This window comes from Mastomys coucha, unplaced genomic scaffold (genome assembly GCF_008632895.1).
Source record: "Mastomys coucha isolate ucsf_1 unplaced genomic scaffold, UCSF_Mcou_1 pScaffold15, whole genome shotgun sequence".
Classification (NCBI taxonomy): Eukaryota; Metazoa; Chordata; class Mammalia; order Rodentia; family Muridae; genus Mastomys; species Mastomys coucha.
The window spans coordinates 111,533,264-111,548,512 of record NW_022196897.1 but is presented as its reverse complement, the minus strand read 5'-3'; the positions used below and the strand labels follow the sequence as shown (position 1 = coordinate 111,548,512).

Genomic DNA, 15,249 nt, shown 5'->3' with positions numbered 1-15,249 from the left:
AGGAAGGGAGGAACAAAAGGAGGGAGGGAGGGAGGGAGGGAAGAAGGGAAGGAAGGAGGGAAGGAGGAAGGAAGGAAGGGAGGGAGGAACAAAAGGAGGGAGGAAGGGAAGGAGGGAGGGAGGGAGGGAGGAAGGAGCAAGCCGGCCAAAAAGAAAAACCAAAAGTGAATCCTGGAAAGCACTATTTTCTTGGTTTGGTGTAGTTTTCCTTCTTCTTGGTTTTTGTTTTGAGATAGGATATCACTCTGTAGCTCTGGCTATCCTGACTCATCACTCCAAAAACTAGGATCAGAGTTTACACCTGACTGTGTCTCTTCCTTTGTATCCCACCTCTCTGATGCTCTATGATCCACTTCTCTTCAACCAAATGATGTGTTTCTGCTACTAACGAATTGTTTCTTCAAAGCTCCTGCTACAGCATCAATGGCCTCCCCACTGCTCGAAAGGCCAGTGCAGCACTGAGGACTCTGCCTCTTTCCAGGTTCACTGCCCAGACCACCCCACCCATCCCTCTGCCTCTTTGCTGTAGCTTGAACTCCCTGTGTTCTGCCAATGACACTCACTAGAGTCCTGGCAGAGCACGCTCTACTGAATATACAGAATTAGTGAACTTGACCGCAGTCTTGAGTATCTGGGTTTTCTGCTCAGATCCAAGGAAACTGTCAAAGCCTCGAGAATACTGTGCCAACTTCTCAGCACATTCTACCACCAGTCAAAGAACCAGTTCCATACTGACCACAAATTGACAGGAGCTGAAGAACGTGGCTGAGCGGTGGAGCCCAGCCAGGCAGGCCTTCCAAAGAATCACTGTACATTTTTCTTGAAGTGTCATGAAAGTTCTCTACCTCACTGCTTCTCATATTGCCACAAAGAGCTGAGGCTATGTATGTAGCAAAGCAGTGTTACAACCTCCCAGTGCGACCTCCCCCATGCATCTGCCCATAGCGTTGAGTACTGGCGTCACATATTTTATCCCTCAATATAACAGGCATACAATATTTCTGGAAAAATTTAAGCCATGAAATATGTATAAAATATGAAAAATTTTGTGCCCACGAAAGATTCCTGGTCATTTTGTTAATTTAGGAACATAAAAATGTGCTTCACTTAAAAGTTTCATTTACGCAAGCAATGGTTATAAATCTCTATTGAGTTTGCTTCGAGTGTTTTTCATTTTAGTTCAAATGCTCTACAAGACTCCAACTTTTAATGAATCTAAATCAATTAGGTTTTGAAAGCTGATGGCGAGAAAGAGTCTGAGGGGGAAAATTCAGAGTAGAAGGCACTGTCAATATTAAAGCAAAATGAATAAAAATCACCTCACAGGTTTGCTGTGCTTCCCTGTAATAACTAGGTATGAAAGAAACTCAGACTCACAGGAGTCTGTAGAAAGACAGGGCATACGGAAAGTATGTGCTAGCCCTCTTAACACTACTCTGTGCTTTTTTTTCTAATGAGTCATTTTCAAAACTCTCCAGGTTAGCCATTCTCCACTGTCACTCAAAGCAAGTCCATCCGGGTTAAATAAGCATCCTGGCCATTTTTACCAGAGAGTCTACTTCTTTATTTAATGAAACTATTTCCAAATAAAAATGAAATTCATTCCTGTGCTGCCAACAATGGAGGAATGGATCCGCACTGTAAGGCCGATATTAACAGACTCAGCTTATATCCCTAAGCAAAACCAGCCGCGCAGCCACATCCCTGCGTGTGGCCTCTATGACTGGCTTATCTTCATCCCCACTTTTCCAGTTTAGACTTAGATGCAAATAGTCACAGAAATGATATTTAGAATATATTCCCCACTGTGATGAAGTCTTTCAGCTTTCTTTTTGCCACAGTTTAAAAGAGAGAAAATTCTTATAGTATTTGCTACAGTTTTTTGTTTTGTTTTGTTTTAGTTTATAATATCTAATACAATATAAATGCTATGTAAGTATAGTAGTGAGAATATATAAGTATATATGCTATAAGTGTAGTCCCTACACTTACTCCCACCTAAATACACATACTTAACATTTACAAGCTATTATTTGAACAAGACAGCGAATATGTAATGTTTATCTTTGTGAGCCTGGATTCCATCCATTGCCTTGCAAACTTCATGGCTTCAGTTCTCTTTGTGGCTGAATAAAATTCATGATGCATCTGTACCGACACATTTTCATTATCTATCCATCTGCTGAAAGACAGCTAAGCCAACTGCATTCTTGCTGTTGTGAGTAGAGCAGCAATAAGCACAGATGTGCAGGTGTTGTACACTGGCTGCACAGATTCACTCCCCCACAGCAATACATGGCTAAGGTTCTCTCTTTCCCCACATCCTTGCAAGCACCTGCCAGTCATTTCTTGATGATAGCTAGCCTGACTGGGGTGGGGTTAAAACGCAAAGTATTTTTATTTGAAATTTTCTGATGGCTAAGGATGTTGGACATTTAGAAAGACATTTATTGGCCATCTGTACTTACTTGAGAACTGTCCGTTCAGCTCACTGGCCTGTTTAATTACTGGCAAGGGCTTTAATGTTTTTCAGTTCTTTAGTTTAGATGTCTTTCCACTTTCTGGAATATGGCTAGCAGAAGTTCTCTCCCATCTTAGAGGCTTTCTGATCACTCTGCTGTTACTTTTGCTGTAGAAAAGCATTTTAACTTAAAATAATCCCATTTGTCAATTTAGGGAAACTAATTCCTGTGTTATTTGAGGTTCTATTGGAGCTAGAAATAAAGCTAGAAATGTTTTCCTTAAACCTACACCGGGAAGCATTTTCCCTTATCAATCCCAGCATTTCTGGTTTTTAAAGTGGTGCTTTTAATCCCATTTGAACTGATTTTGTGCAAGGTGAAAGAATTACATATCTAATTTAATTCTTCTATAAATCAAATGGATGTAGAGTTTTGCCAGTACTGCTTATTGAATAGATGGGTTTTTTTTCCTGTTCATGTTTTTTTTGTTTTGGTTTGTTTTGGTTTGGTTTGGTTTTGGTTTTTTGAGACAGGGTCTCTGTGTGTAGCCCTGGCTGTCCTGGAACTCAGTCTGTAGACCAGGGTGCCTGCCTCTGCCTCCCAAGTGCTGGGATAAAAGGCGTGCGCCACCACTGCCCAGCCAGTTCATGTTTCTTTTACCTTGATCAAAACTTAAGTGAGTTGGGGCTAGAGAGATGACTCAGAGGTTAAGAACACATAGTTTTCTTGCAGAAGACCCAAGCAAGGTTCCCACCCACATCAAGCAACTTACAAGCACCTGTACCTCCAGCTCCAGGGAATCCATCCAATGTCATCTTCTAGCCTCTACAAGCACCTGCCCTCTCATCCTCGCAGCTCACACACAGGCACACACAAATATCTTCCTAAAGGATTCGTTTTTTAATTATGTTGAGAGGTTAAACACACATGAGGGCAGATGGCTGTGCTTACTGACACTGAAGCCAGGAGAAAGCAGTGCAGTGGTTTTGAAGAATCATCTGAAGACCTGCCCTTCCATAGTCAACACTGAATGCTGTGTGTTCTCCAAGAAGTCCATCTACTTAAAACTAAAACGAAGTGTGACTCAAGATATTCTACCATTCCATCTGAAATGCATGTCATGAGTAACTCACAGTCATCATTCTCTTTGAATGAAGCTGAAGAAGGGAAAGAGGAATCAATAATCTTCTTAAAGGCAAATGTATATGAGAGCATGGACAACTGGAGATCTGAGAGACAAGGAAGCTGCCCCACACAGCAGCCATAGACCTGAATGTTACCAACCCTGTTTGCCAAATGGCATGTGTTTGGGCAAGGGAAGAAACCAGGATGTCATTTTTCTATGGAGGGGCATTTAGATTCTCTATATCAGGTATTTTAGGATTAAAGACTTAGTGTGCTATTTCTCAGAAATTTGAGAAGCTTGAATGAGGGCGAATGACATCTCAACTCTCCTCCACTTTTGAAAGAAACCAATTTGCACTTTAAATAAACAGTATATTGCCTTCTTATATTCCCCTTTAACAACGGCTGGGTAAGATGAAGATGACTTTTCTCCTGCATACAGATCTACAACTGCCTGCTTTGACATGTGCACTGGGGCAAAAGTGGCACCAACATTCCTAGGTGGCTATCACTTATGACTGGACTTAAGGCTCACTCCACAAAATGAACCTGTACTTGGGAATAATTGCTGAGCCTAAGAACCTAATGCTAGACAGGCCATAGGCCCTGGGGAAGAAACTACTCTATTATTCTCCTGAATAGACATAGTATTAAATCAATTCCTAATTACTTAGTATTATTGTAGCCATACATTACTACATCTCTCAACTCACACCAGGAAAACTTCCTTCTCCAATAGAAGCAGTTAAAACAGAGACCCACAATTTGTCAAGGTAAAGATAGTGAAAGACTGCAGAATTCTCAGCATAAATGGGACGTCTTATCGTATTCCTTCTTCCCAATGCTCATAAAGAAAGAAGAGATAGAAACAGTCTAAGAGCCAGGGGCAGTACAAGACTAAAATGAAACAGTGGTTTCCAAACACGACAGGGTAGCCGTGACATCAACTCACAGCAGTTGCAACAGCAAGCCACACAACACCTGTGTAAGCTCAAGTCAGATAAGATCTCAGCATGGTGGGCACGATGTCCTGCCCCTACCTAAGAAGTGATTGGCAATTGATAACTGCTGGGAAATGTAGAGTCAGTTTTCTTGGAGTCAAATTTAAGAGTGTGGGCCCTGGTCACTCGACCATGCTCCAGTAGCCAAACTCTCCAAGAATAATAGGACTTCGTGGTTTAGCTGGGGTTCATAGTTTAGATATTAGTGGCACTGTTGTTACATCTGGTTCAGTTTGGTTTGGTTTTTGAGGCAGAATCTTACCTGACCTCTGCTTCCCCAGTACTGAGATTAAAGGCATATACTGTCACCCAAGAGGAACTTCAGGACTTCAGGGTTTATTTAAAAAAGAAAGAAAAAAGAAAGAAAGAAAGAAAGAAAGAAAGAAAGAAAGAAAGAAAGGAAGGAAGGAAGGAAGGAAGGAAGACAAACTTGGCTGGTTAAGGGGTAGGGTGTGATTACTATCAAAAGACAAGCCATTAAATTCTCCAAGAACTAACTGAGAAAAAGGAACTGTGCCTGCTTTTAACCAAATTAACTCTTATTTATGAGAAAATTTGGTTTTTAAAATGTGTCTTAGCTATATCATCTTGGAGAGCAGTGTGTACCAAATAGCCAAATTCAGTTGCCAAATTCAATGACAAATATGGAGTTATACAATTCCAATGTATTTCAACTGGGTGTGACAGCACATGCTCATTAGCCCAGCACACAGGCGATGCAGGCTGCATTCTAGACCAGTTCCAGACCAGCCTAGGGTCCCAGCAAACAAGGACCTCAGGAGACATCCTCAGGAATAAAAGGCTCTGAATTTGATTAAAAACTTCATCTATAAAAGACATGCTCCCTCTTCTAGTTAGCTCTCTGAAGACATTCCACAAAGAGCCTGGCAGTGTCACTACTGTTTCAGAGATACAGGCTGGTTCTGGACTCTTCCTGTGTCTTTGGAAGAGAGTAGTCACAGCACGAACCTGTCACACGCATCACACTTGTTCCAGGTCGTTGTGGCTCTGGCAGAGAGGCTTGAATTCCGTGCTGAGACCCAGAAAATAACATTGTATATGTCTGGAGTCTCCTCAGGACACCAGCTCTTACTCATCAACCTCAAAATAAAAACACAAATGAGTAAGGCCTCAGGGAGAACACTGGGGTTGCCCACCTCTCAAAGAAGAGGAAGTGTGTCCCAGCAGGAAATGGTCACTGAACCAGCACTGCTTTCGCTGTATGTGTATACTGCCAAGATGCAATGAAGCTTAATATTAAACATCTCCCTTCATAATTTTAATAATTATCTCAATGAATAGATTAAAATTTTAAAAATCTAAGTCTTTATTTTTAAAAAGAAGTTCAACCCCCAAATTTTCCAGGAAGGAAAAAACAAAAACAACCAAAACTTTTTTTGGTCTTTCCTAAATTGCTGTAGCTGTGCTCTTCCAACTTCACCGCCTTATAAAGCAGAAGTCAGATGGAAGACTGTAGGAGAGCTACAGATGCATTAGTCTACAGTACTTAGTCAATAGGAGTCAGTTTAATACTCCACTCAGATAGCAGAATAACAGCAGAAATAGATGATGATCAATACAGATACCCACATCTGATAGAGGTGCAGAGAATAGCAGACTTTGGAACACTCATCCCTAAATAGTACATCTGTATTCTTCCAAGACTGGGGGGTTATTGCAAAAGAGAGAGCATAGCCAGAGGCAGAGGATGACTACAAGTTGTTTTCTAGAAACAAGCATTTGCTTAACATCCATCTCTACTTTCACATTCTGTTTTACGTGAGATATGAACTATGTCCATCTTGTTAACTTTTGTGTCCTTAACTGGCTGACATGAGCCTAGGATAAACATCTATTGAATGAAAGAATGACTACTCTGTCCCAATTCTTTTCTCTTTACTTAACAATATTTTACAGGTGTGGAGATCCCTCTGTATACCTAAGAAGTATAAGTGCTACAAATTGTAGAGGGATCACTGCTTAGCTTTGAAATAAGGAGGTCAAGTAAGGCTTCTTTGAGGGTCATCTAGAAATATTTCAAAGAGGGCTAAGAAAAAAACAAAACAAAACTGTCCTGAACATGTGGGAAGGCCCCTGAGAGTGGTGGCCTCATGACTGCAGGGGATGCTAGGAGATGCTGAGGTAAGATATACTAGCCTTAGGCCTTACAGGGATAGTCAAGTATAGGGGAGGACACTTAATAAGAGATCAACAAATAGGGCTGGTTTCCATTAGAGGACTTTCACTAGCATGGTCCAGGAATCCCAAACTGCCAGTCTGGAATGCTGTAATCTAATACCATAGAACTTCAGCCTGGAGGCCTGTGGCCTGAGCCTTGGACCAGAACTGAACTATGCAGCCAGCACTTCCCTTATTTGCATGGCAGAGACTGCACAAATAAAAATTACATGGGTAGCAGGTGAAGTACCCAGCCAGCTTCGACTGCCCTTCTCAGGGCAGAGATTACAGGCCAGGAAAAGGCACACAAAGAAACTCACCCTAGCCGAACTAGTCTCCTAAATGGAGGAAGCTCAGCCTGGCCATCACCCCAGCTCACAGCCCCCATGCTGTCGGTGGGACTGTAGTCCCTGCGTGGACCACTTCCTTCTTGCACTGTATTCCATAAGCTACTTTTCCTGTGATGGTTCCAAGAGTGAATTCCTCCACTGCCTGACAATTCCTTGCCAACTACTGGCTGCTCAACTCAGTTCAATACAACAAGGCTTCCTTTACTTTATTCCAAAGCACTGGGGAACTTTGGGGAAGTGGTAAACAAAGGGGGATACTTCATCAGGTAAAATGTCTAAGCTGTCATGCCAGCCATCATTTGCAGAATGAGTGGGAAGAAGACAAACAGATCTGAAGAGCAGTACAGAAGAGAATACTGGGGCTGCTAGACTCCATCTGGCCAATTGAAGACTAAAAAGCCTTTGGGGAGGTGGGGCTGACCTCACATGGACATGCTCACTTAAGAGGTCTATAACGTTTCTTCAAATAGAGATTTCTGACGGATCTACCCTGGGTCCAGCCTGTCTTCCGCATGTTCCCAGTCATGTCACATGCTATTCTGGGTACTATGTGATGGGTCATGTCCTTTAGCATATCACATTGCTCACTACTGATTACATGTTACCTGCTTCCCATTTGCCTTTAAATTTTAACTCCACTCTCTCTGATCCTATGTCCTGAACCCCCCTCCCACTATGCCTGCTGCACCCTGTCCAATGATGACTCAGTAAAGACTTCTTTAACAGAGTTAAGGCTTAACTGCCAAAGGTTCTACACTGCAGAACACAGAACTGCCTTGCCTTCCTCCTGGTAGGTTATTTTGCTAATAGACACATGAAGAAATCATCCTTCTGAGCTCACAGGGATGCCAGAACATCTATATTTTGAGCTACTGGTAATGTACTAATGCACAATGAAGTAAGTGTCCAATGGGATGGGTGGGAGGGGCAAGGCTGCCAAGATCCCTGCTGGGAAAACAAGATCAGCCATTGTCATTTCCTCAACTGTCTTTCTCTACCTATGGAACAAACTCACATGGATTTGACCTTAAGGAAATGTCTGCTTCTATTCTGGCCTATCTGTCACAAATAGCCACTGTCCTGTCTTCCCTAGGGTGCATCCCAGAATACTCAGTTGTGAAGTTCATCCAGTTTCTAAAGAGCTAAAGTTTCTAAAGAAGAGAACGGACGATCCGACTGTTGATTTATCTGTTTAGAATCAGATTGCTCCGGATGCAAAGACTTGCAGTTAGAATGTTGTGGCTGCAGTCAGGGTGCTGCTCTGAAATGGAGGAAACTACAAACTATAGAGGACAAGCAGGGAAGAACAGGCACGCTGCAAATTCTGCTGGTTTGCCACATCCCGTACCTTTGCCGCCAGCCGACACTCCATCACCCTGACATTGAAATGTGAAGTGGCTGCCTTGTTCATTTCCACACAGCTGTTGGCAATCACAAAGACTGCCCCACTTGGGAGCTTCACATCAGTCGCTCTCAGAGGACTAAATTCTATTAACTTGGCCTATTGAAAGAAAAATGGCAAAGGAAACAATAATTTATTAGAATACAGAAAAAATTTAAGCTTTTATGCACTTATTTTATCTTAAGAAAGTCTTCTCACCAGGCGGTGGTGGCGCACGCCTTTAATCCCAGCACTTGGGAGGCAGAGGCAGGCGGATTTCTGAGTTTGAGGCCAGCCTGGTCTACAGAGTGAGTTCCAGGACAGCCAAGGCTACACAGAGAAACCCTGTGTTGAAAAACCAAAAAAAAAAAAAAAAAAAAAAAAAAAAAAGAAAGAAAGAAAAAAAAAGAAAGTCTTCTCTAAAAAATGCTGCATTCGTTCAAACATTGTCTACTGAGAGCCAGGTGTTGCCCTAGGCATAGGAAACACAGCAGTGAACAGGACAGGTTCTGCCTCTGCCCTCCTGGAGGCCATAATTGCTGAGAGAAGACATGAAATTATGTCTCCACATCATAAGTATCACAGTGGTAGCACTGCAAAGTTCACAGTCTTACTTGGATACTTAATAGAAGGACCTAATCAGATAACTTAGTAGCCTTTGAAAAAGGAAATCTGGGCTGGAGAGATGGCTCAGCAGTTAAGAGTACTGACTGTTGCTCCAGAGGTCCTGAGTTCAACTCCCAGTAACCACATGGTGGCTCATAACCATCTGTAATGAGATCTGATGTCCTCTTCTGTTGTGTCAGAACACAGTGACAGCATGTTGATAAAATAAATAAATAAATCTTAAAAAAAAAAAAAAAGATAAGGAAATCTACACTGACTCCTACCTAAAAGATGCTTAAAGGTGTCAGAAAAGAGGGGTCATTTCTATATGTGTGGAGAGGCAACAAATGACACAGGTGTGAATGGAATTTGGGGCACTGATCTGGCTGAAGCTCAGAGCTTGTAGAGTGAGAGGCAAGGATGGGGAAAAAGAGGCAGAAAGGGAAGAGTTAGGTGGTGATGCACTTTGCAAGGCCAGAGAACAAGGCCTCTCTCCAGACTGTGAGCCTAACTTAGGCTAACATCAGAACTCCCAGCACTGCATCTGCTTGCCAGTTCACATCCAAAACACCTAAAGTATAATTTTAGTGTTAAAATAAATTTCCTCATACCTCATGTCTTTGGCCTAGAAGAATCAATGAAAATATACTCTTTCTTAATCAGAAGAATCCAGGTGTTCTTGGAAAACAGCCAAGCCTGAAGGAATCTGATGTAAAGCTAAGAAAGATCTTAAAGAGATGCCTGCTTCTATTTTGGAAATGGGCAGGTCACAGGCAAAAATCCAAACCTCTGTCTTGCCTGAGGAACTGACAGCCAAGAGGAAGTGGTACTGGACCAGAGAATTTATTCCTGGCCTGCCATCAGCATTCTTCCTCCCACCACCAAAGCCCCAAAAATGTTGACAGAGAAAAATGACACCAAAGAGTAATTTACAAAAAGTGGGCCGTGCATATATGTGGTAAGAGAACTAACATTTGGGTTTGAAGCCAATGTGAGATTATGAAACACCACAAGATGAAGTGATTTCATGCAAGGTCAGAAAAGGAGGTCCCCAGGAGGGGATTGAGAAATCTCATCTTAACAATGAGATATGGGCAGGGGGTGGAGGGGAGTCTAGACACATGAGAAAAATAAGTCTGAAGTGCGCTTCTGGATGCTTAAGGTCAAGGAATCGATTTGAAATAGAGTCCTCTTGCTCACTACTAGACCTGAGTTACAAGATAGCTGGTCAATGGGCTACAGTATTGTCTAAAAGAATAGACTTCCCATAACCACACATGCTGTGGGCTGCAAGCCTTCCCCTCCATAGATATCTTCCCAGTTGAAATTCCCAAATGACTCAGTGCTACTTACAGTTCCTTCTTCTGCAAGAAATGATATGGACTGGTCCATGCCTCCGCCTTCAGTACCTATGTAACGTTCACTCTTGGCACAGATTTCTGCAAGTTCCACCTGGGAGAGCAAACATTTGTACTGGAATATAGTTGCAACCTATTTTTCATGCCAGATATGTCAATTAAGTTTGAATTCCAGTACCAACTCTGGTCAGTTACATAGCAACTGAATAGAGCAATGTGCGCTTCACAGCAGTTCTAGACTCCCATTGAACCCAGCAGGAAGACTTACCAAGATTAAGTGACAACTCCTTGGCGGGTCTAAAATGAGAGCAGAGCGTGCATGCTGTTTTTTCTATCCCTAAAGACTGCAGTGCACGCAGCATCCCTCATCTCTCTGTGGACACCGCCTCTCCTCCTCTGGCACTAATTCGTTTGCATTTGTCTCCAGAGAGTGACAATGATAATTCCAGTGCCTCCAAAGCCAAGGCAGGCCAGAGCTTCCAAGCCATAATAATGCTGCCTCTCCCCCTGTTCCTTAAGTGTGAGGATAGGGCTTCCCACTCTAGGTACAACCATGATGAAGAAACTGGATGAAGATGTGTGGTCCTGATCCATACTAAAAATGTTAAAGAATTGTTAGTTGTTTCCTATTAATGATAAGTTCAAAATCCTCATCATGTATCCAAAACCTTCTAAGCTTGCAACCAAACTGAACATGAAATTAGTTTACCATTCTTTTCTAAGTAGGGGTGTCTTCCTGACCAACTCACATATAATTATACAACCTGGTACTGATTCATGGTTCCTATACAAATCCTAATACCACTCAATGTCCAGGACATTGGCCACATACTGGCAAGCTGACCACTCGGATCTTCTGCCATCACGGAGGCTTCCTGAAACCCTGTGCCCACTCTGATGGCATCCTACTTCTCTCAGCCTCTGCAGCTCCAACAATGGCACCTAATTACCCATATCACTCTTCAGTTACATGTTCCTTCTTCCAAGGCTTACGTCAAGATTCACTTGCCCCATTAGATGTTCAGAGCGATGGTGCTGAAACACTGGTGTACTATGCTCATCTCTTACCCTCTTGCTTACGTACATCTTCTCAATGTGGTACACAAGTTCTTCTACACTTAGCTCTCTGCTCACCTCTCCAGTCTATTCTCCCAGCACTGTTCCCAAAATACCTTGAATTCAGAAACATAGAACAAATGCTGCTCTTCCTGACTGCCCAGAACTTACCTCTACTCAGGACTCTTCTATCCCCTTTTCAACACCTCAGCACTCCCAAATGCACACACACCATAGAATTTCTCTCTGCTCTCCCTACATCTAACATTATGATCACTGTGAGTGTTGCTTTAAGTGGACTCTTCATGGGAGTCCATGAAGCACTGTGATAGCTACTCTTGGCTCTCAACTTGAGTAGACCTGGAGTGAACTACAATGCAGAAATGGAGGGCATATGTGAGAGGGATTACTTTTGCTTGGTTTGAAGTGGGTAAATCCACTGCTAGTCTGAACCTTTGAGGTGGGAAGAACACACCTTTAATCTGAGTCATACCTTCTGCTATATGAGGACATGGAAGAAATAAGCTTTTGCTCTTTGCCTGCTTGCCCTTGCCTTGCTAGCAAGTCCATTCCTTCACTGGCATTAAAGCCTTACTTCTTTGGGATTCCAGTATATACTGAGGACCAGCTGAGATATCTTGCCTTGTGGACTAAGCAACTGCTAGATTCCTAGACTTTCCTTTCACTGCAGCCAGTATGGATTAGCTGGACCACAGCCTGTATGTCATTCCAATAAATCAGATAGATAGATAGATAGATAGATAGATAGATAGATACATACATACATACATACATACATACATACATAGAAAGAAAGAAGGAAAGAAAGAAAGAAAGGTAGAGAATAGAGAGATTCATTCTATAAGCTATTACTCTAGAGAACCCTAATACAAGCAAGCACCTATACCACCATCCACTTAAGTGGTCTTTGCTGGATCAGGGTGTTTCTTACTGGCCCTTAATGATAACATGTTTCCACTGCATCACTTTTCCCCAAAACACTGTGAGTCTGTGAGAGATAAGCTATGGTGTTTCCTCAGTGTCACTGCCTTACATGCTGCTAGGTGTGTCCTAAAAACTCAATAAACTGTTGCTGCTTCCCTCCCTGAGAAGAACTGTCCAAATGCCATCTGATGGCTTCAGCAAGTGTCACAGCTCTTGTTAGTCATGTGGCTTCACTAACATTAACTTTGCCTGTTGACATGAGGTAAACCTGAAATTTTGGCATCAAAAGCATTGCACATGACCAATGGTACGCACAGCCAATGGTCTGTCCATAAAAGACACATTAAAAATAAATTAGTGACCAAAAGGTCAAAGCACTTACACTTAAAATGCAGAGAAACAATGTGCCCAGATGAAGCACAGCTTATAGCAATCTGTAAGCAAGTAGGAGTCTAGTGCCCACCTAATTGTGACCTTGGGTCAAAACTTAAAGTTGGCTCCTCAGTGCAGCAATGGCCACCATTGTTGAGTGTAAAGAACCAGCTGCCCGCTTTTGTCTACCCCACGGTACAGAGGAAGACATGAGATTCAGGGACTCGGACATGGAAAAGCCAGGATCTGAGTGTCATTCATCTGACTGACTCTGGTGTACAAATTCCTTTCATACTTGAGTGGCTTCCCCAGATAGGGCTAATGTAACCACTGTTCAGCCTGCATAAGGGATATGAAAAGACAAATGAGGGTCACCAAAATTTTAATATTCTCCTTCATGTGAGAAAATATATTAGAGCACTAAGAAGTATTAATTACTTTATAAAGTTCATTAAGTGGGCTGCCAAGATGGCACACCAATAAAGGCATTTGTCACCAAGCCTGATAACTTGAATTTGATTTCTGGGATCTAAAGGGTGAAAGAAGAGAACAGATTCGTAAAGTTTCTCTCTGACTTTTATACACACACACAAGATAGATAGATGATAAATATTTTAAGCTCTTAAAGTATGCCATGGGGGCTGGTAAGATAGCTCAGCGGGTAAGAGCACTGACTGTTCTTCCGAAGGTCCTGAGTTCGGATCCCAGCAACCACATGGTGGCTCACAACCACCCGTAATGAGATCTGATGCCCTCTTCTGGTGTGTCTGAGGGCAGGCGGCTACAGCGAGTGGGGCTGGCAGAGGTCCTGAGTCCAATTCCCAGCAGCCACACACATGATAGCTTACAGCCATCTGTACAGCTACAGTGTACTCATACACATAAAATAAATAAAATAAATCTTAAAAAAAAAAGTATGCCATGGTATACACTTATAGTTATAAGATGTCCGTGTGTGTGTGTGTGTGTGTGTGTGTGTGTGTGTGTGTGTGTGTGTAAAATCCAGAGTGATACCTCTGTCACTCACAGCAAAGAAGCCATCCCAACACTTGCTTACTGTAACATCTGACAAATTCTAACTGGACAGACAATACGTCAACAATTCTAAGTAGGAAAGAATAAAGAAAAAGAAAAAGAGCAAAGAAAATGAAGGAACAAGTTGAAAGAGAAAGGCTGACCTCATTGATGGAACCTTAGGATACATAAAAATATACTGGGAAGAGTCCAGTACCAGAAGCCTTCTGACTGTGAAGTGAGCCAGAGTTCCCTTTCAACTAGCTGTGTGACCCTAGTGAGATGCTTCACTTTTTCCAGTGTCTACTCCCCATCTGCTATTAACAATAATAGTATTAGTGACCAAAGATGCACTGAGAACTCAGTCTGTGCTAACTATTGCTGCAGTGCCTTTGCCCAAATCACTTCTCAGAACCCCATAAAACAGATGCTTCTCCATTTTGCAGACAAGGAAACATTTGTTGAGTAATAGTATACTGGAAGTTATAAAAGCTAAAACGCAAATTCAACTACCTAATTCTACAATCCATATTCCTTTTATCTTTTAGATTTATTTTTGTGTGCATTGATACTTTACCTGCATGTGTGTCTGTGTGAGGATGGCAGATCCTCTAGAACTGGAGTTACAGACAGTTGTAAGCTGTCATATGGTTGCTGTAGCTTGAACCCAGGTCCTCTGGAAGATCAGCCAGTGTTCTTAAGTGCTAAACCATCTCTCCAGCCCCTACCATCTACACTCTTAATTACCATGTTATATCACCTAACATCCAGACTGAAGAGAAAAGCAATGCTCTCCAAGCCACAGTATTACTATGACAATCCTAAAACTTAACTTAAAATGTCACAAGTGAGAGCATCAGGACTCTAATGTAGCATATAAGTGTTGACAAATATTGATATTGTTATTTTCACAAATGAATAAATAATCATTTGATTTACAGAAGATGATGGCTCAAGCTGAAGTCAAATACAGGATGTTTTGAAGATGTTCATGGCGAGACAGAACGTTAAAGATTCTCGAAGTCTCTAAATGAGTTGATTCAGTAATAAATAGTAAGGAACCATAAAATGAACAGAGAAATATGGCCCTGTACTGACTGGTTTTGTGTGTCAACTTGACATAGGCTGAAATTATCACAGAGAAGGGAGCTTCAGTTGGGGAAGTGCCTCCATGAGATCCAGCTGTGGGGCATTTTCTCAAGTAGTGATCACGGGGGAGGGGGGGTAGGGCCCCTTGTGGGTGGTGCCATCCCTGGGCTGGAAGTCTTGGGTTCTATAGGAGAGCAGGATGAGCAAGCCAGAAGCAAGCCAGTAAGGAACATCCCTCCATGGTCTCTGCATCAGCTCCTGCTTCCTGACCTGCTTGGGTTCCAGTCCTGACTTCCTTGGTGATAAACAGCA

At 42.4% G+C, this 15,249-nt stretch overlaps 1 protein-coding gene across 6 annotated transcripts in view; it reads right to left on the bottom strand.

The window, feature by feature from the left end:
- Galk2 (galactokinase 2) overlaps positions 1 to 15,249 on the bottom strand; it is a 111,357-nt gene that overhangs the window by 36,347 nt on the left and 59,761 nt on the right. For 5 of the 6 annotated variants that reach the window (XM_031371764.1, XM_031371765.1, XM_031371768.1 and 2 more), the window contains exons 6-7: positions 10,457 to 10,555; positions 8,465 to 8,617 (exon numbers count right to left, since the gene is read on the bottom strand). The exons of the other annotated variant lie outside the window; for it this stretch is intronic. In XM_031371764.1, the coding sequence (XP_031227624.1) occupies positions 8,465 to 8,617; positions 10,457 to 10,555 (252 nt within the window). The remainder of the gene's footprint in view (positions 1 to 8,464; positions 8,618 to 10,456; positions 10,556 to 15,249) is intronic. 6 annotated transcript variants of the gene reach the window in all.